The following is a 20,226-nucleotide window of genomic DNA, read 5'->3' on the forward strand; positions in this document are numbered from 1 at the left end:
ATATACAGCTTGAGATATATATATATAGCTCGAGATATATATATATATATCTCAAGCAAAAAGAAAAAGAAAATAACAAGTATTGGTGGGAGAATAAGGAAATCGGAACCCTTCTGCACTGCAGCTGGTAATGTAAAATGATGCAGTCACTGTGGAAAACAGGTGCACAGGCAGTTGCTCAATAAGTTAAATATAGAATGACCATATGACTCAGCCATTCCACTCCTGGTATATACCCAAAATAAATGAAAAGAGGGACTCAAACAAATCATGGTTCAAGAACATTCATAGCAGCACTAGTCACAAAAGGTGGAAACAACCCAAATGTGAACACAATGTGGTCTATCCATACAATAGAATATTACTCAGCCATGAAAAGGAATGAAACACCGGTACACACCACGACATGGATGAACCTTGAAAATGCTATACTGAGTGAAGGAAGCCAGACACTATGACCATATTGTGTATGAATCCACTTATGTGAAATGTCCAGCACAAGCAAAAGCATAGAGACAGAAAATAGATTAGTGGTTGACAAAAGCGGAGGGAGGGGAATGGGAGTGACTGCTAATTGAGGACGGGGTCTCCCTTTGGGGTGATGAAAATATACCAGAGCCAGAGGTTGCACAACATTGTGAGTGCACTAAATGCCACTGAATTGTTCACTCTAAAATGGTGAATTTATGTCATGTAAATTTCACCTCCATTTTTAAAACTTAAAAAAAATAATAATGACCAAAAACGTGCCTATGGTTAGAACAAAGCCTAGCAGCGAAGGACAGGGGTTCCTGTTCGGGATGGGAGTCCAGGAAGGCCTCACATAGGAGGTGACATTTCTGCAAAGCCCTGAAAGGAGGTGACCGATGGAAATCACAATTGCAAGGTCTACAGGTAGAACCAAATATCAAAGTGAATTAAAAACTTGTTCAAGATTCTTTTTAAATAAATAAATAAATAGATAGATAGATGAAGAAAGAAGGGAGCGGTGGGGAATAATTTAATAAGTTTAGGGGCCTGTGGGGCTCCTAGATGGGGCCACCACACACTTGCCCCTCAAGGGTTGGCCCCGCCCCTTCTTGGCCCCGCCCCCCAGCACCTGGAGGCCGGGAGGGGGCGCCCGCAGGGTACAGAGAGGGAGCAAAAAAGACTGTCCTAAGTTTTCGCGGAGCTTTATCCTTCCCACTGCTACCGGCACCCCGAGACCCCTGCAGCTCCCAACTTTCAGACACCCCTGCGACCCCGCCTCCCTCTGGCCTCTCGGAGTTCCCCCAACCTCCTTGCTCCTCGAAAATCTCACAGACTCCTCCACTGCCCCCAGGCTCCGCAGGACCCCTGCCATGGCCCGCTCGTACGGCAGCCGGGTGCTGGCCGCGATGATCCTGCTGGGCGTCCCAGCGGCCGTGCTGGCGGCGCTGGGCGCGCAGCTGCTGTTCCAGCTGCAGGCGGGCCGCGCGGAGCTGCGGGGACCGCGCGCCGACGGGCTGGGCCCAGAGCTGGGGGCCGGCCCGGGGCTGCCTGAGGACGCGGCCGGGGCACTGCTGCCTCTGGCCGCTGCGCTCGCCGCCCTCTCCCTGGTACTGGGCCTCACTTGCCTGCTGCTTGCCGCACTCTGCGGCCACCTGGGCGCCGAGCTGGCCAGGGGGCCTGGTCCAGGCAGGTAGGAGGAATGGCCCCTCCGCCCGGCCGTCGGCTGGGCGAGCCCTGGCGAGCCACTGATTTTCTCTGGGCGCCAGGTTGAAAAAGAACTTTCCTCCCTCCCTTCCTCCATCCATTCCTCCCATCTCTTTATCTTCTCTCCCTGCCTCCCTCCCTCCCTCCTTCCTTCCCTCTCTCCCCTTTTCTTCCATCCTTGCCTCCCTTCCTCTGTTCTATATTAGTTGAAAATTTGCAGCAGGTGCCACCACTACTGCATCCGACTCCCCGCCCCTCCCCCATTTTACAGATGTAGCAAGCAAGGTTCAGAGAGGGCCTGGGGTCAGCTAGCTCTAGTGTTAAAAGCGCTTGTCATTTATGGAACATTAAGCTCTAATTACAGAGAGACCCGAGAGGAGGCAACTTTCGTTGCACTGGTGGGAAGTGACTGATGTTGGCAACCCTCAGAGCCTCCATTTTCTGATCTCACGGGACTGGAGAAGGGAGAGTGCGCAACGCTGAAGCCTGTAGCACCGTGACAGACCCAAAACTAGGTCCTCAGTCAGTGTCAGCTCTTGGGAATCTGTTTCTATTATCATTGGTAGCAAGTAAACCACAGTTTCTCCCAAATAAGATTATGGCAGTTTCTCCCAAATAAGATTATGGCCTGTAAAATAATGGAAGGCAAGTGTCTAGCAAGTATCTGTACATAACAACTGCTTCATGAGTGTTGGATGTTTGAATGGACTGATGTATATGGACGGGTTACAGGGGAGGGGAATGGATGGTGGATGGATGGGTGGACAGGTGGATGGTTAGTTGGATCAGTAGATGGTGAATGGGAGATGGACAATGGGTGGATAGATGGGTGGGTGGGTGATGAATGGATGGATTAATGGATGGATAGATTCACAGAGTTAAATGAATGGGTGGCTGCATGCTTGAATAATCAATGGGGATGGATAGATGGTAAATGGTGGTAGACATTTACCTGGAAGGATGGATGAGTAGGTAGATGAATGAGAGATGGACAGGTGGGTGGATGGATGGTTGGATCCTCACGTAGATCTCATTTTCCCCAAAGCTACACCACTCTGTCCTTCCCCAGCCAGCTCTACTTTCTGAGTCCTTTTTCTTCCCGCCCACCTCCCTCCCAGGTCTGACTGGTTTCTCTATGACTGCCGCCTCCTCAGACACGTGGCCCTCGGCCTCTTCTGCTGCGGGGTCTCGGTCTACTTAGCAGGTTTGTGCTGGGGAATAGGATATGGGGTATAGGGCCCTGGGTTGAGGTGGCCGGGGGTAATGGCCCTATAATTGGGATCGGCTCTGGAGTCACCCTGCCTGTGTTGAACTCTTGGCTCTGACATTTTCTCACTCTAAGACCTTGGGAAAATTCTCCTGTGACTGTTTCCTCATCGGTACAATGGGATAACTGTTTGTTGCCTTATAGAATTGCTGAGAGGATTCTGAGTTAATCCCCACAAAAGCCCACAGATAGTATCTAGTGGGGGGTTCCATAAATGGTACTTATCCTCAGAACACTTCTGAGTTATCAGTTTTCTGCATTTGCTTTGAACAAAAGTTTCTATGTCCTTGGTGGTTTCTAGAGATAGTATTTCGGAGATCGGCCTTAGCAAAAACTGTTTGGGTTACAAATATCAGAACTTCCAGCTCAAGAATGACTTAAGGTGGGGGGGGAATGCTTTATAAACTAGAAATGCAAGTTTAATCCCAAAACATGAAGCAGAGTAAAAATAATTAGCCGAGTGCCAGAGGACACTCCACACTGTCTTTCCTTCCCTGATATATAATAACTTTTCTTAGATCGATGTTCTCTCACCCACACATGCTGGTAAAGGCATCAAATCATCAAGTTTCTTTAGAGATTCCTGACATCTTATATTTTGTTGTTGTCTTGAAAAATGTGTTGATGGTCTTCAAACCGCATGCTGAGTCATATCAGATCCTTGGCAGCCCAATAAACAACTGTTTTACTGGAAGAAAAAATACTCGACTGAATGAAAAACAGGGATTTACTATCACTTTTTTTTTCTTAGTCTCATAGAAATAGAATATTAAAAGTTCCATTTAAAATATGTATTTATGAGATGTGAGCCTAGGGCTCATTGTAGGAATCTGTATATAAAATTCAGAGAACTCTGCATAACTTTTGTTGTTTGACTTAATAAAATGCTCCAGATGTAGGGTTTTGTTTTTTTTTTTTTTTTAGAGAGTGGATGGGGTGACTCATCTATCTGGAAAGGTCAGGGGTTGTTGGCCTCAGGTGTAGCTGGATCCAGGTGCTCAAATGAGGTCATCAGAAATGCCTCTTGCTTCACCTCTTCACCTACTGTCCCCTGAGAAAGATGCTTCATTTTTGACACAATACCTACAACCTCCAGTCTTTTCACTAGATGACAAAACTATTGGCGACTCAGAGAATAAAACGTCCTCATTCTAAAATATGAGGAAACTCACAAAGGGCAAAAAAAGGTAATCATGTCAGCCTCATTAAGTGTTAAATTAAGAATTCGTTCAGCTCCCATTTAGATTTTTTTTGAGGTTAGGTGACCTCACTCAGCAAGAATTCCCCAGCATGTCCAGCCAATCCTCCATTCATTGCCAACCAGATCCAAAAGAATAATTATAAAGACCTTTTCAAGAATGTTTAGAGCAAAAAAAGTCCTTGGCCTCACTTTAATGTCAGACACGATGCAGTGTGGATCTTTAAAAGCAAGTGTGCAGAGCCAGAGAAAACATAAAAACAGTCCACATAGAGCCAAGAAGACCTCTGTCAGCTCCAGGCTTTTCTCCTACTAGTTCCCCAGGGGCTGCAGTAAGAAAATTCTTCCATCCCCATATCCCAAGCAAAAGTCCCAGGGCTGAATCTGATTGGCTGAGCTTTGGGTCATGCTATAGCCCTGAACCAATCACTACAGTCAGGGGAAACAATTATCTAATTGGCTAATCCTGTACCATACACTGTACCATCACTGATGCCACAGGGGTGGGTCAGAGCTCCTAGACCAGCTACAAGAATGGGGGTAGGGACTGGACTAGCCATTCTCAATGGGGGCTGATTCTGCACCCCAGGGGACATTTGGCACTATCTGGAGACATTTTTGGTTGTCACAACAGGGCAAGAAGAAGGTACTACTGGTATCTAGTGGGTAGACACTGCTAAATGTCCTATAATGCATAGGACAGTACCTATAGTAAAGAAAGATGCTAACTGGATGCTGAGCAGAATGACAAGTACAGGTCTTCAAGGACAGGTCACCAACCATCTTGTTCAGATCAGCAAACCAAAACCAGAGAGGGTCTGTGATTCACTCAAGGCCAATCACAGGGATTCAGAAAGCCTGAGATCTCAGTTGTTTTCATCATGGTAAAATACACATAAATATAAAATTTAACCTTTTATAGTAAAATCGACATCACAATGATGTATTTGTGGGGTGTGAGAGGATTGTAGGGTAATCCATGTGCCTAGTAAGTTAATCATTTTGAATGCCTGAACCCTGTTTGGGGAGCTCTCCCAGGGCTTGGGGAACAAGCATTTGTTGACTGAATAAATGAGAAATATTTCCTTCCCCAGCACTGTCTATCTACGCCCTGCTGCTCTTCGAGATCGAGACAGGAGCAGCAACCGCCTCCATCCTCGGCTTGGGCGCCCTGGCCCTGGTGGCTGCACTGACCCACACTCTGCTCCGGGCTGCCCAGGCCACCCGCCGTGGCCTGCACGAACTGTCCCCACCACATTTTGAAGACGACCCTGTCCGCCCAGCTGAAGTCTCCAAGACCAGCCCCAGGGCTCAGCCTCAGCAGGGTACTCACCACCGAACCCCCTATTCATTCCGCCTAGAACCTGGGGACACCCTCAGAGCCACAGTCACTTCCACAGCACCTGCAGCCACTGGGGGAGGCTGGGAGAGCAGCCTGCCTGCATCCCGAATGCACCGGATGCTGTCAACTGGTGGGGGGCACTGGGAAGGGGTTACCTATGAGATGCGCAGTATGCTGAGCCACAAGCCAGGGGGTTCAGGGAAGGACTCCACACTGGTGTAAGCCCGGGGATCAAAGATAGAGAGCTGGTGTCAGGCAGCAGGAAGAGGACTCTGTAGAGATAGGTCCAGGATCTGCCACACTAGCAGTATAAGTTGATTCCTCTTTCAGTTCACAGCATCCCTGGAGGGCTGCACCCAGACTCCTGGCTGTGAGTCTGGGGCTAAGATCTCTACCATTCTGTATCTCAGTTTCCTTGTCTATAAAATGGAGATGGAAGGGGTCCCTCTGCCTAGGGTTCTCATGAGACTCCGTGTAAGCCATTCTGGGAGCCTGTGTACAATTCATGTCCTCAATTCATGTCAGCTTGTGCTGCTGTCAGTTGGGATGCCTGGTGGCAGGAAAAGGGGGGGTTGATGGCCAGCTTCTGGGGCTCATGAAACTGACAGGGCTATGGAGAGAATAGCTTGGAGCCTCAGAGGTCTCCAGAGGCCCTGGCCCCACTCCCTTCTGGCAGAACCCACAAATAAACTCCAACCTTCACTATTTCATATCACTTGGGCCACACCTGAATGTGCAACATGGTCAAACCCACTGGAGGCGAGAGGATGGGGTGACAGAAATGGAGATGGGGAAGGCAGGAGTGGGGGCCAGAGAGAAAGATGCTTCATTTTTGACACAATACCTACAACCTCCAGTCTTTTCACTAGATGACAAAACTATTGGCGACTCAGAGAATAAAACGTCCTCATTCTAAAATATGAGGAAACTCACAAAGGGCAAAAAAAGGTAATCATGTCAGCCTCATTAAGTGTTAAATTAAGAATTCGTTCAGCTCCCATTTAGATTTTTTTTGAGGTTAGGTGACCTCACTCAGCAAGAATTCCCCAGCATGTCCAGCCAATCCTCCATTCATTGCCAACCAGATCCAAAAGAATAATTATAAAGACCTTTTCAAGAATGTTTAGAGCAAAAAAAGTCCTTGGCCTCACTTTAATGTCAGACACGATGCAGTGTGGATCTTTAAAAGCAAGTGTGCAGAGCCAGAGAAAACATAAAAACAGTCCACATAGAGCCAAGAAGACCTCTGTCAGCTCCAGGCTTTTCTCCTACTAGTTCCCCAGGGGCTGCAGTAAGAAAATTCTTCCATCCCCATATCCCAAGCAAAAGTCCCAGGGCTGAATCTGATTGGCTGAGCTTTGGGTCATGCTATAGCCCTGAACCAATCACTACAGTCAGGGGAAACAATTATCTAATTGGCTAATCCTGTACCATACACTGTACCATCACTGATGCCACAGGGGTGGGTCAGAGCTCCTAGACCAGCTACAAGAATGGGGGTAGGGACTGGACTAGCCATTCTCAATGGGGGCTGATTCTGCACCCCAGGGGACATTTGGCACTATCTGGAGACATTTTTGGTTGTCACAACAGGGCAAGAAGAAGGTACTACTGGTATCTAGTGGGTAGACACTGCTAAATGTCCTATAATGCATAGGACAGTACCTATAGTAAAGAAAGATGCTAACTGGATGCTGAGCAGAATGACAAGTACAGGTCTTCAAGGACAGGTCACCAACCATCTTGTTCAGATCAGCAAACCAAAACCAGAGAGGGTCTGTGATTCACTCAAGGCCAATCACAGGGATTCAGAAAGCCTGAGATCTCAGTTGTTTTCATCATGGTAAAATACACATAAATATAAAATTTAACCTTTTATAGTAAAATCGACATCACAATGATGTATTTGTGGGGTGTGAGAGGATTGTAGGGTAATCCATGTGCCTAGTAAGTTAATCATTTTGAATGCCTGAACCCTGTTTGGGGAGCTCTCCCAGGGCTTGGGGAACAAGCATTTGTTGACTGAATAAATGAGAAATATTTCCTTCCCCAGCACTGTCTATCTACGCCCTGCTGCTCTTCGAGATCGAGACAGGAGCAGCAACCGCCTCCATCCTCGGCTTGGGCGCCCTGGCCCTGGTGGCTGCACTGACCCACACTCTGCTCCGGGCTGCCCAGGCCACCCGCCGTGGCCTACACGAACTGTCCCCACCACATTTTGAAGACGACCCTGTCCGCCCAGCTGAAGTCTCCAAGACCAGCCCCAGGGCTCAGCCTCAGCAGGGTACTCACCACCGAACCCCCTATTCATTCCGCCTAGAACCTGGGGACACCCTCAGAGCCACAGTCACTTCCACAGCACCTGCAGCCACTGGGGGAGGCTGGGAGAGCAGCCTGCCTGCATCCCGAATGCACCGGATGCTGTCAACTGGTGGGGGGCACTGGGAAGGGGTTACCTATGAGATGCGCAGTATGCTGAGCCACAAGCCAGGGGGTTCAGGGAAGGACTCCACACTGGTGTAAGCCCGGGGATCAAAGATAGAGAGCTGGTGTCAGGCAGCAGGAAGAGGACTCTGTAGAGATAGGTCCAGGATCTGCCACACTAGCAGTATAAGTTGATTCCTCTTTCAGTTCACAGCATCCCTGGATTTGTCCTCAAGTTTGCCACATGGCACAAGATGGCTGCCAGGGCTCCAGCCTTCATCTCCTCACTTGAAGGGAAGGGCAGAGACCAGGGCTAGCTCAGCATCTTTTGGAAGCCTTCCTAGGAGGTCTCGGGACCCTTCTGCTTATATCTCACTGACCAGAGCAAAGTAATATGGCCACACCTTGCTGCAGGGGAGGCTGGGAAATATAACTGTACAGATAAAATGAGGTTCTATGATAGGCAGGAGGGAAGGGTGGGGCTTAGACAGTAGCTTTCTAAATGTCTCCGTCCATTTTACAGATGAGGAAACCGAGACCCAGAGAAGGGCAGAGACTCACCAGGGGTCCCCCGGCCAGTACTGAGCATCAGAATCAGGATTCGAACCTGGGTCCTGTAACCCCCATGCTGCTGACAGTGCAAGTCTCTGCGACTCCTTCCAGGCTGTGAGCATTTGAAACCTGTGTGTGCAGAGCTCAGAGCAGTCCAGGGCCACAGCATCCCTGGAGGGCTGCACCCAGACTCCTGGCTGTGAGTCTGGGGCTAAGATCTCTACCATTCTGTATCTCAGTTTCCTTGTCTATAAAATGGAGATGGAAGGGGTCCCTCTGCCTAGGGTTCTCATGAGACTCCGTGTAAGCCATTCTGGGAGCCTGTGTACAATTCATGTCCTCAATTCATGTCAGCTTGTGCTGCTGTCAGTTGGGATGCCTGGTGGCAGGAAAAGGGGGGGTTGATGGCCAGCTTCTGGGGCTCATGAAACTGACAGGGCTATGGAGAGAATAGCTTGGAGCCTCAGAGGTCTCCAGAGGCCCTGGCCCCACTCCCTTCTGGCAGAACCCACAAATAAACTCCAACCTTCACTATTTCATATCACTTGGGCCACACCTGAATGTGCATGGTCAAACCCACTGGAGGCGAGAGGATGGGGTGACAGAAATGGAGATGGGGAAGGCAGGAGTGGGGGGCAGAGGGCATACCCCTTGTAGACCTCAGTCTGGGACCCATCTCCCACAAATCTTCATGCTTATCAATTTCACTGGGGATGGGGATGGCCTTACCCTCCACCCCTACCCCAAATGGACACATGTCCCCAGAAGTCTTCCAGCCTGTCTCTTCCTGGGCCACATGGGGACTCTGGGGCCCAGGGAGCAGAAGAGGCTCAGCCACACAGTGGCTTGAAGCCCCCCTGGGACCCTTCCCAATGAGCAGAGAAGTGACAGCACCCAGAAGGGGCGCTGGTTCCCAAGCCTGAGCCCGGGTAGTGACCCAGGTGATCACAGACCTGGGTGCCCCAGCAACATTGACCACCTCCTCCCTGAGCTCCTGGGAAGCTGCACAAACTTCCTCCTTGCTGGTGAAGTGGGATCGAGATTATGTACATGAGCGTCCCATGTGGTACCTGACGTGTGGGTGCCCAGTAAGCATGGGCTCTTGGCGAGCATAATTAATATCAATGAAAATGATAAAATAAGAATAAATATCACATCTTTATCAAATGCCTGGTACTGTAGGCACGGGCCAGGTGCTTTCCGGCCTCAGCTAATCTTCAGGACAACTCCACTCACAGACAAGGAAACTGAAGCCCAAGAAGTGAGGCCACGTGGCAGCAATGGCTGGAACCCCATCACACAGGGACCCAGAAGGAACAAGTACTTGAGGAACACTGGAGACTCAAGTTTCTGAGAACTCCCTGAAATGGGGCAGGTCCTGAGGACTCAGGGTGAGGGAGAGGGGAGAACGAAGAGGAAGCACCCCTGTCTGGCTGCCAGTGCAGAGGGCCTCATCTCCTGGACTGGTCAGGGGAACTAGAAGCTGGATCCCTTGGCCTCATCCCCAGGGCCAAGAATAGGGTGGAGATACAAAATTTAGGAGGCCTAAAAGAATTGAAAACAGGTATTCAAACAAATCCTTACACATGCAATGTTCACAGCAGCACGAGTCACAATCACCAAAAACCCATGTCCATCAACTGATGAATGGATGAATAAAATGTGGTCCATCCACACAACAGAATATGACTCAGCCATAAAAAGGAAAGAAGCACTGACACACACTACAACATGGATGAACATTGAAACCATCACACTGAGTGAAAAGCCAGACACAAAAGGTCACATTTTGTACGATTTTATCTACATAAAACATCCAGAACAGGCAAATCGAGAGACAGAAAGCAGATTGGCAGTTACCAGGGGCTGGGGGACAGGGATGGGGGAATGACTGATAACGGGGATAGGGTCTCCTTTGGGGGTGATGAAATGTTCTGAAAATACAGAGACGTTGAGTCACTGATCAGGGTCACTAGCTAGTGAGCAGTGGAGCTGGGACCACAGCTCTCTAGAAACATCCCTCTCATACCCAGGTCTCTGAGATGCCTGGCTCAGCAGCCAGGTTTGAGCAAAAGGAAGGAAAACTAAGGTTTTGGCTCCCTCCTCTGTATCCTGAGACCGATGTCAGCTCAGCCTGGGGCTGTTAGGATTGTTGTGGCCCCAGCCCCTTCTGGAGGCTGTGAGGGTCCAGGCCCAGCAGGGTTCAGAGGGTTGGGATTTTAGTCACACAATGTCTGGTCCAGTTAGGTCACCCGGGAGCCCCAATCATAGACGGACGCCCTGGAAAGTGATCCAGGGCTGGTTTCGGGGTGGCTGAGGTGACCAGGGAAAACAAACGGCCTTTGCTTCCCTGCCGCATTGGATTCCCAGGCCGGTGCCAGAGCAGCCTGGGTGGAACCTGGCAGAGGCCGGCTGTGCCCAGAGGGGTAGATGTGGGAGATAGCACCAGAGGCCTAGTTTTCCCAAGGCAGCTGAGTGTGTGGGGGAGGGGGTATCTTTTGCATGATCCCCCACCCCCTCTGGGACATTTGTCTTCCCAGATTCCCAGAGCAGAGGCTTGCCTCTTTCCTCAGATCAGAGGAAGGAACCCGCTTCCCTCAGACACCTGTGCAGGGAAGTCTGCCCCTCAGACCCCCAGGGCAGTATTGTTAGACACAAGGGCCCAGGTTGGTGGCCTGTCCCTTCCAGACCCTGTGGGCCCCATTCTGGCCAATGAGCTGTGAGCAGAACTTGAACAAGATATTCACGGCTGCCCGGGGACTTAACTGACAGTGCAAGACCTTTCTGAGTTCGTCCCTGCTGTCAGGGTGAGATGGGGGCCACTCTCTAAGTGGATTTCCGCACAACTACGACCAGCAGTCTGCTGACGCCTCTCCGTGGGCACGTGATATGGACAAGAAATAAGCCTTGGCCTTTCTGAGCCAGAGATCTGGGTATGTTCCTAATGGCAGCAGAACCTGGGCCACCCTGATGCTACAGGGATGTGGGGCAGACCAGAGAAGGGAGAAGCGCACATGTGGCAGAAGGACAGCCCCAGCCTGGGGCAGTTAATTTCGCAAATACAGTTGACCCTCATCATTCGCAGGTTCTGTATTTGTAAGTTCTCCTTCTGGACAAAATTTATTTGTAATTCCAAAATCAAGACTCCTGGTACTTTCATGAGTCACGGCAAGCGCAGGTTCCCAGCTGAGGTAGAACAAGGTGATGCTCTGCTTTCTTGTCCCTGTAAACACAGCCTTTCGTAGTCTATTTAGTGGCACGTTTTTCATGTTTTTGTACTTTTCCTTGGTATTTTACTGGTTTAAAAGGCCCCTGAGCATAGTGCTGAAGGGCTGTCTGCTGTCCCTAAGCTCAAGAAGGCTACGATGTGCCTTCCAGAGAAAATGCCTGTTAGATGAGCTTTGTTCAGGCCTGAGTTAATGCTGTGGGCAGTGAGTTCGATGTTGACAGATCAGCAGCATGTATAATAAACAAAGTGTCCCGAAACACACAGAACAAAGTTATGTATTGATCACTTGACAAAGATGTGACCAGACTCATGAGAACCTACCTATTTTCCCAAGGAATCCAATTCAATTTTCACAACAACTTTATAAAACATAACTACTGCAAATAAGAGTCGACTGTTTGTATCCACAGCACAGGGGAAGAAAAGGAACGCAGAAGAGGAAAGCCTGCTGGTTGAGGGCAGGCTCTGAGTTCTAATCTCAGCTGATCTTAACCGCCCCCTGCCTCAGTTTTCCTACCTGTAAAATGGTGACAAAGCAGGGGCTCCCCATGGGGCTGTAGGAGGACTGGGTGAGAGACCATGCCACAGGGGCTCAGGACATGGTCCCTGTAATAAACGGTAGCTGTTACTACTATTACTGTTATGCACAAGAATAGAGGGGCAGGACCAGTCTTCTGTGATCTAGAATCCTAGATCGGGGCTTCACTGAGCCTCAGTTTCCCATTCTGTGGGATGGAAGTGGCAACAGCACCACCTCCCCTATAGGATTTCATCCACTTGCCAGCCCAGCTTGTGGTCCATGTGCAAGGTGAAGACCAGGAGCCACAGAAGACCTAGGGCCAGGAAAAGGACTCCAGAGAGCAGACAGCACAGCATTTATTGCCAGGAGGACGCCACTCCAAATTTAGACACAAATAACTTCAAGGCACTGGTTTCCGTCCAGCCCCCAACCCCTGCCCTACAGGGCCCAGGACAGGAGACCCCATCACCGAGCAGCCAGGTCCGCCCCCTCCTTCAGGGCGGCAGCTCCACATGGCTGACAGTCCAGAATGCCTTGTGCCACCAAGGTCCCCAACATGAGGTGGGGTGGACAGCTGCCAGTCCAGCATGTGTCGGGCAAGGGGCTCTTCCCTGGGGCAGGCAAAGGGCTATGACACGCTGGGAGGCAGGCGTGCGGCTGCTGTTTTCTCCACCACGAAGCCGTAGTTGTACTGGGGGAGGGGAGAGTGCACAGTGAGGGGGTGTATGGAGGGTGCCCAAGAAATGAGGGGTCACTTAGGGACTGAGCAACCTCTAGCCTTGGAGAGGTGGGGTGAGGCTGGGGGAGACTGGGGCAGTGTGGCGGTGGTCATAGGACCCCCTCCCCACCCCTGCACGCACCTCCTCCTCAATGTCCGCCAGCGACTTGATGGTAAGATCAGCAAAGGCAGAGAAGGCCTGGTGGGCAGGGGCGGATCAGTTTTGGGTCTAGACCCCCCCCCACTTGGAACCCACATTTCCTTATCTTCAAGGAGGGCACCCCTCAGTATTTGCCTGAATATCCCTTCCCTCTTCCTGCCACAGCCTCTACCCATCAGCATCCAGCTACCCTACCTGACTTCTCCATTCCAGACAGAGACCCTCCATCCCACACCTCCATTGGCTTCCAGCCTCCCCTAACACAGGAATGTGGGCCTCTGTGCTAGGGGGCTAAGTGCATGGATGACGCTCACTGCACTCGGGTGCTAGAAAGGTGATGGGCAACGTCAGATCCAGGCTCCCCAGGGCCCAGACTCACCAGGGGGCCACAGCTCTTGCCCTCGAATCGGGGATGCAGCGTGAAGGGAACTCCATCCATGGCTGAGGAAAGCATGGTGCAGAGGGTAAGGAGCTGAGGGGCAGGAGGCTTGGAGCCTGGCTGCTGTCCACCCCACCCGAGAGGCCAACCCGGAAGGCTCCCTTCCCCCTGCCCAGTTTCTATAGAATGGGGGTGGAGCCAGGCCTGGTTCCAATCTTGGCCCTGCCTCTTCCAGGCTATGTAAATTTTGGCCAGTCTCACCCCACCCTTGTGCCTCAGTTTCTCACTCTGCACTCACCTGAGATGCCATAGAGGTTGGAAGCCTCATATATGGAGTCACTCCTCCGCAGGGTAGAAGCCCGCGAGCCCAGTCTCGACAGCGTCCGCTCCGGGAAGCCGCCCTTGCTGGTGGGGACCAGACAGCCCAGGTCAGGACTGACCCCCATTACCACCTCCATCCCCGAGCCCAGGACTCACCTGGGCTTGTTCGGTGGGTCCAGGGAGAGGCCCTGCATATCCCGGCTGAGAGCTCGGGGCTTGGGTACTGGCCGGGGGGCCTTTGCTTTCTTGCACCAGATGGCAAAGCCACCCATGTCCCTAGAAGAGGGAAGGAGGGGAGGAGTTCTGGTGCAGCCAGGGCTGAGAACAGGAGAAGGAAAGAGGAACCCAGACCTCTGAGTGACCTTGCCTTTTGGGGAATTTTCCTTTCAGCATTTCAGCCCACATCCTAAGCAACTTCTGGGTCCCATGGCCGTAGTGTGCACTTCAGACACACCAACTCATTTATTTCTCACGCTGGCCCTATGATCCTGTTTTAACATGTGAAAACTGAGGCAGAGAGAGGCGGTAGAAGAAACGGGAGGCCTCAGAGGGGTCCCTGAGGGTCAGAGGTGTACATGTGGGAGCAGAGGGCAAGGAAGGAGGCCAGAGGCTGGGGGACAATCCTACCCTACTCGCAGGTATCCAGGCACAGTCTTGGTCTTCCCACTCAGCCGAATGTCAAACACAGCTGTGTCCGCGGCACCCAGGGGCACCAACTTCACACACATGCGCTTCTTCTTGGACATGGAGGCCTCTAGAGTGAGGGGGTAGGGGAGTGAGAAAAAGAAAAAGCAGGGAAGGGAACCAAAGATGGCTCCAAGACGACACTGGCCAAGGTGCTGTTTAAGGCAATCACCTGGATGGTGTTAGGGTGGTGGTTAAATCAGAAACGGTATGACCATAGAAGGGGACTCCATGCAGCCTTTAGGAGTCATTGGGACAGGCTCATCTTTGGTGACATGGAGGAGCATTCATTGGGTGACTGTGTGTACCACAGCGAGAGTGGGTAACTGTGGAATCAAACAGAACTGGGTGCCTATGAGCCAAATCCCACCCAATGTCCATTTTTGTAGGGCTCATGAGCTAAAAATTGGCTTTTACATTTTTAAAGGATTATGGAGGGAAAAAAAAAAAAGAATATGCAACAGACACCACCTGGCCTACAAAACCTAAAACATTTACTAACTGGCCCTTTACAGAAAAAGTTTGCCAACTCCACTAACAATAAATCTACCCTGAAAATCAAATATAAATGACAAGACACGGTAGGAGGCGGGGGGAGCTGCGTGGTTAGAAAGCAGTGCCGTCGGGGCTGGGAGCGCAGCACCAAGAGTGCAGTGGACAGAAGAGGAAGAGTGTGGAGGGCAAAGCATTAGCTAACCCAAAGAGTAGGGAAAGGGTGCTCCAAGCAGAGGAATCGGAGTGTGCAAAAGCCTAGAAATGAAAAAAGAGAACTACGCGTGGTTCAGAAAATGTAGCAGTAACAGCAATAAAACAGGTCGCAATTGTTACTCTAGTACAGACTGTGCCAATTGCACATTTTTACGCAGGGCAGGGTCCATCACTCCGCCCTAGAAAAGGGCTCTGAGTCCTCAGCCAACCCTGTCATCACCCAGTGCACTGAGGGAGCGGCGGAGACTCAGAAATCACGCGCCTGTTGTCCCTCCACCCCACTTCCAAGTCCTCCACGCAGGAACGCAAACGTGCCCTCCACCACCCCCAGCTTTCGACGCGGGCCTCACTGGAGTCCAGGGGGTCGCAGACCGGGGAGAAGCCCGGCGGGAGGGGGCTCTTGTCTACCAGGATCTGGATATCGGCCACCACGTTCTCCTGCGGATTCTGGGGGAGCGGGGTGGGGAATACAGGGAGAGTCACTCAGCTGCGGGGACGACGCGCCTGGCATAGGGCCCGGCGAATGAACGGGGGAGTGGGCGGACCCTGGGGATCCCGGAGATGGGCACTCCTTACCTCCAAATTGCCCAAGGTACTGAGACACAGGAAGTAACCAGATTTCTGTGCGAAGCTCTTGCCGAAACTGGCGGGCGCTCCCTCCACGGTGCAAGAGATCTACAGCGGGACGCGGGTCAGCGCCAGGCTCCTGCCCTACTGCAGCAACCCCTGCCCCCATTCAATCCCCGTCCCCCGACGCCGCTCACCGCACTGAATCCCCGCGGCGGAGCCGCCGAGGCTGACGACCAGACCAGGCCAGTCAGGGGCGCCGCGTCGTGCCCGAGATCCATAGTCCGATCCAAGCGCCAAAGTGGATGAACCGCCTTGGATTTCTGAAACGCTGTCAGAAGACCGAGTTCGGGCAGGAGTTCGAACTACAACTCCCAGACAGCTTTGCGAGGGCGGGGCCCATTAAGTGCGGTTTGCGCGTGCCTGGAAAGCCGCCGGCCAATCGTGTGGGGATGCGGAGCCACGCCCTTCGTGCGTCGCCCAGGTTGGTCTGTAAGCAGAGACGTTTGCGGAAATCTTACTCCCTTCCTTCTGATGTCCAGCAATTTCCGCCGGAAACGTCCCTACTCAGAACCAGGGTACCCGCTCGCTGCAAAACAGAACTACGTTCCCCAGAATTCCTTGCGTTATCAGCGTGTCCTGTGGAGCCAGGTTCTGGGTTTCCCCAGAAATTTGAAAAATATGAAAAACCCACAATTATCGTTCTGGAAAGTCATATCAAAGGAAATTTCATGGGTTACGCAGCGATTAGTTTAAATAAAGAAAATTATAGACCTCCATAAGCCATGAAATCTTGATATAACTTGAGGACTTGTTCAGATACAATTAATATTTTTAAATGAGATATAAGAGTACTTAATATGGAAACATGCTTGTACACCTTTCGGGGGGGAAATATGGAAAATTAGGGAACATGATATTATCTACTCTCCTATATTTTCCAAAGTTCTACAATATCATGGGTTGGCCTGCTCCCTCTTTTTTGTCTGACCTGTAAGTTAGAAATGCTATTTTTGTAAATGATTGAGATCAAAGAAGAAGAATATGTAGTGACATGTGAAAATTACATGAAATTCAAATCTCAGTGCTCAAAGGAAAAATCCCAGAAAAGATGACCTAATAATGAGATACAGACACCAACATCCCATGGGTCCACATTAGTCTCACCGCTTAAGAGAAATGTTGGCTCGCAACCTCAGGAGTTCCGGGGTGACATCTGAAACTGGGCACCATGAACAAAGGACAAGAAGAGATAGAAGAAAGAGGCAGACCACTCCAGATTGGTAAGTGGCAGTTTAATAACATATGAGGCCTGTCTTGGGCACCACAAGACAAGTACATCTCACATCACCTACCAGAATTTTAAAACTGGGTTCAGTCACGTATACCATCCACATGGGCTCAACAACACATTACTCTCTCAAGGTTGTACCTTGAAGTGGCTCCTAGTGTGAAAAACATGGATTAAGATGATTCCCAAAATACTTCTTCAACCAAGAGCCCCATTATCTGAATCATTGATCCATTAAGTCCCCTAAGCTGGGGGTTGGATCACTCAGAACTTTTATTCGCTCATGTCCTCATGTGATTTAATAACAATCATACATTAGCAGACTCATCACGTATGAACACACAACACTCTGCTCAAATAATGGCAGAGGTGCCACCTTGCGAGGCAGTATTAATGTCCAAGGCCATCCTATTTTGGAAGACAGCTTTTCTCATTAGAGATATTTCAGTATTCAGTAAAGACAGGCTTTGTCGGCTATCATTTAAGGCTTGCTGGGTGAATGAACTAAGGGTTTCTGTGTGTGCTATAATGTCCTCCAGGCCAATGGAGAGAACAGACACGGCAGCCAAATGATCATACCAGTGGGAAACAGAACGTGCCTACCTGGTCTTGAGGAAAGGGAGATTGGCAAGTTTTAATACCAGAGGGAGGGACTCTTCGCTGTGCCCAAGGAAAACCATATTCTCAACCTGCCCTTACCACAATATGCTGTTCCTTTGTGAGGGGCTCCACCTACAGGAATATCATGTACACTGCTAGGAGCCATTGCTCTAAGGGGTATATCAGCTTTCTGCCCCTTTGGTCCAGGCCTGGGACCAAAATCCTAGGAGCACTCCCTCCTTCTGTTGTCTCTGCCACAGCACCCAAATTATATCTTTCTGAGTCACAGACACATCTAACTCAAATGGTAGCCTTGCTTGAGAGATGCCCAGAGTTCCAATCTGCTTTACTAGTATTTTTTTTCTTCTCAAAAGCAGCTCACTGCTCTGATCCCTAGTCCCACATATGTCTTTTTTTTTTTTTTTTTAACCTGGCAGTATAAGGGGCAGAGGCACTGTGCCAGGTGGGGAATAAAAGTCTTCTAAAACCCCAAAATTCCTACAAAGACATGCACCTCTTACACATTCTTAGTTGGATAAGCCTGCACCTTGTCAATTACAGCCTCTAGGACAATGAGCACCTTACCCAACCATGCGACTCCCAGAAAATTTACAGCAGTGCCTGGGCTTCGAATTTTCTGTGGGTTCACCACACACCCTCTCACTTGCAGATGCTTCAGCAAAGTCTGCAGAGTGTCCTGCACCAAAAGCAAGTCTTCAATTTCAACATTATCTCATCAATATAGTGGGCTGATTTTACTGATGTGGGGAAAGAGATCAGGGACTGGTCTCAGGTTACCATATCATGACATCTTGTGGGGCTGTGCAGGTAGCCCTGGAGAAGCACTTGAAAGGCCTTTTAATGTGCCTTCCATTTGAAGGCAAATTGATCTTGTGACTCATTGGCTAGAGATACACTGAAAAAAGCATTTGCTAAGTCTAATACAGGCTGGCACACTCCTAGGACTGTGACCAAGGAATCTAAGATGGTGGCAATGTTGGGCACAGCCTCATAGATGGGACGACACCACTTCATTCAATTTTTGGTAGTTGACAGTCATCTGCCATGGGCCATCTGGTTTTTTCCCCTCAGCATACCAGGCTGTTAAAAGCACTACGAGCAGGGTGTACAATACCCACTCAGGCAATTCTTACATAGTTTCTCTTATTTCCTTATGCCCTTCCCCCAAGACATTTTATACTGTTTGATAGTTACCACTCTTTGCAGGGGTGGTAGACTTACTGGTTCCCAGTTGGCATTTCCCCTCAGCAATGGTTTTATCAACTGAAGGCAGAACTCACCTATAGAGGGGTTGGGTAGGCTTATAGAGTTTGCCTTGTAGGATATCAATGTTCTCTGGTGTTGGAGAGATAAAAAAAACTCATATTTTCAGTGCAGCCACTATGAAAAACAGTATGGAGCTTCCTAAAAATGAAAAATAAAAAATAGAGCTACCATACGATTCAGCAATCCCACTTCTGAGTATTTATCTAAAGAAAATAAAAACACTAATTTGAAAAGTTATCTGCACCCCCATGTTCATTGCAGCATTACTTACAATAGCCAAGATATGGAAGCAACCTAGGCATCTACTGATGGATGAATGGCTAAAGAAAATGTGCTGTATTACTCAGCTATAAAAAATATATATATATGAAATCCTGACATTTGCTACAACATGGATGGACCTGGAGGGCATTATGTTAAGTGAAATAAGTCAGACAGAGAAAGACAAATACCACATGATTTCACTTATATGCAGAATCTTTTTAAAAAGTTAATAATTAAAACAAAATAGAAACAAACTCATAGAGTAAAGAACAACCCGATGGTTGCCAAATGGGAGTAGAGCGGGGGAAATGGGTAATAAAATAACTTCATATTGTCAGGGGGAAGAATGCCCAATTTGCAGTGTCAAAGGGATCTTCTTGGCCATAACCACTTGCTCTCCATAACCATTAATAGTGCTGAGGGAGCCAGAAAACTTCTGATGGTCACCATATTTTAGACTACTCTGAGCTCCAGCATCCACCAGAGCCGTCATCTTTGTTTATTTCTTGTGGACTAGTGAATAGTGAGCTCTATTCACTCTGAATGACTCTCCCCATGGAAGTGATCTTGACTGTCATCCTATACCCGGGGTATAGAAGGCACCCATCCTGTATAGGATGGGAGCAGGCAGGGCATCAGGGATGGTAGGAAAGTGGGGCAGGTCTGAACTGTTGTTCAGGCTTTAAGGCTTCCACGGGCTGACCGACACAGGATTGTGTTGTTGGTTTATCTTTTCAGGTAGAGTCCTGACAGCAAGGAGGTCAAACCACATTTGCTTTCTGGTTACTGTTACCAATCCCTTTACAGCCCATTGGGATACCCTTTTGACTTCTAGAGCTCCTCCTCTGTCTCGGGCTTTGCCTGTATCTGTTCCTGGGGTTTGTCATTTTACCCCAGATCAACAACAGATTGCCCAACATCATAAATGTTTTGTCCCACAACTGGGCTCAGCATGGATATTCACATCCCTTACCAGGTGCTGAGGTTGGACTGGAGTATCTTGGCTTTCATTCCTGCAGTGAATGTGGCCCAATTAGGGCC

General features: G+C 49.8%; 3 protein-coding genes across 4 annotated transcripts; 2 read left to right on the forward strand and 1 right to left on the reverse strand.

The window, feature by feature from the left end:
• Positions 1-1,206: 1,206 nt before the first annotated feature.
• TMEM221 (transmembrane protein 221) lies at positions 1,207-5,746 on the forward strand. Its single transcript, XM_011366830.2, has 3 exons — positions 1,207-1,660; positions 2,793-2,878; positions 5,234-5,746. The coding sequence occupies exons 1-3, from the start codon at positions 1,341-1,343 to the stop codon at positions 5,701-5,703; spliced, it is 876 nt and encodes a 291-aa protein (XP_011365132.1). The 5' UTR covers positions 1,207-1,340; the 3' UTR covers positions 5,704-5,746.
• A 475-nt stretch (positions 5,747-6,221) lies between these two features.
• Positions 6,222-8,102, forward strand: LOC105296677 (transmembrane protein 221-like). The gene is made up of 2 exons (XM_011366919.2): positions 6,222-6,240; positions 7,517-8,102. The coding sequence occupies exons 1-2, from the start codon at positions 6,222-6,224 to the stop codon at positions 8,002-8,004; spliced, it is 507 nt and encodes a 168-aa protein (XP_011365221.1). The 3' UTR covers positions 8,005-8,102.
• A 4,436-nt stretch (positions 8,103-12,538) lies between these two features.
• MVB12A (multivesicular body subunit 12A) lies at positions 12,539-16,129 on the reverse strand. Of its 2 annotated transcripts, XM_011366831.2 has the most exons (9): positions 15,941-16,124; positions 15,753-15,851; positions 15,527-15,623; positions 14,412-14,538; positions 13,941-14,060; positions 13,762-13,868; positions 13,464-13,525; positions 13,067-13,123; positions 12,539-12,897 (listed from the first exon to the last, which is right to left on the reverse strand). In XM_011366831.2, exons 1-9 carry the CDS (start codon positions 16,022-16,024, stop codon positions 12,835-12,837), a joined length of 816 nt encoding a protein of 271 aa, XP_011365133.1. In that variant the 5' UTR covers positions 16,025-16,124; the 3' UTR covers positions 12,539-12,834. The 2 variants fall into 2 exon arrangements, with proteins under 2 accessions (XP_011365133.1, XP_023390305.1); XM_023534537.1 differs by lacking the exon at positions 13,067-13,123 and having other exon boundaries at positions 15,941-16,129.
• Positions 16,130-20,226: the final 4,097 nt, after the last annotated feature.

This window comes from Pteropus vampyrus, unplaced genomic scaffold (assembly GCF_000151845.1).
Source record: "Pteropus vampyrus isolate Shadow unplaced genomic scaffold, Pvam_2.0 Scaffold126, whole genome shotgun sequence".
In the NCBI taxonomy this organism is placed as follows: domain Eukaryota; kingdom Metazoa; phylum Chordata; class Mammalia; order Chiroptera; family Pteropodidae; genus Pteropus; species Pteropus vampyrus.

What these genes read in the sequence shown, in the direction of transcription:
- MVB12A (XM_011366831.2), bottom strand. Translation starts at nt 16,024, where the DNA reads ATGGATCTCGGGCACGACGCGGCGCCCCTGACTGGCCTGGTCTGGTCG. An exon ending in CGCCGCGGGGATTCAGTGCG is followed by an intron (nt 15,852 to 15,940) that starts GTGAGCGGCGTC and finishes GTCCCGCTGTAG; the next exon opens with ATCTCTTGCACCGTGGAGGG. An exon ending in CAACCTCTATGGCATCTCAG is followed by an intron (nt 13,526 to 13,761) that starts GTGAGTGCAGAG and finishes TGCTTTCCTCAG; the next exon opens with CCATGGATGGAGTTCCCTTC.
- TMEM221 (XM_011366830.2), top strand. Translation starts at nt 1,341, where the DNA reads ATGGCCCGCTCGTACGGCAGCCGGGTGCTGGCCGCGATGATCCTGCTG. An exon ending in AGGGGGCCTGGTCCAGGCAG is followed by an intron (nt 1,661 to 2,792) that starts GTAGGAGGAATG and finishes CCTCCCTCCCAG; the next exon opens with GTCTGACTGGTTTCTCTATG. An exon ending in GGTCTCGGTCTACTTAGCAG is followed by an intron (nt 2,879 to 5,233) that starts GTTTGTGCTGGG and finishes TTCCTTCCCCAG; the next exon opens with CACTGTCTATCTACGCCCTG.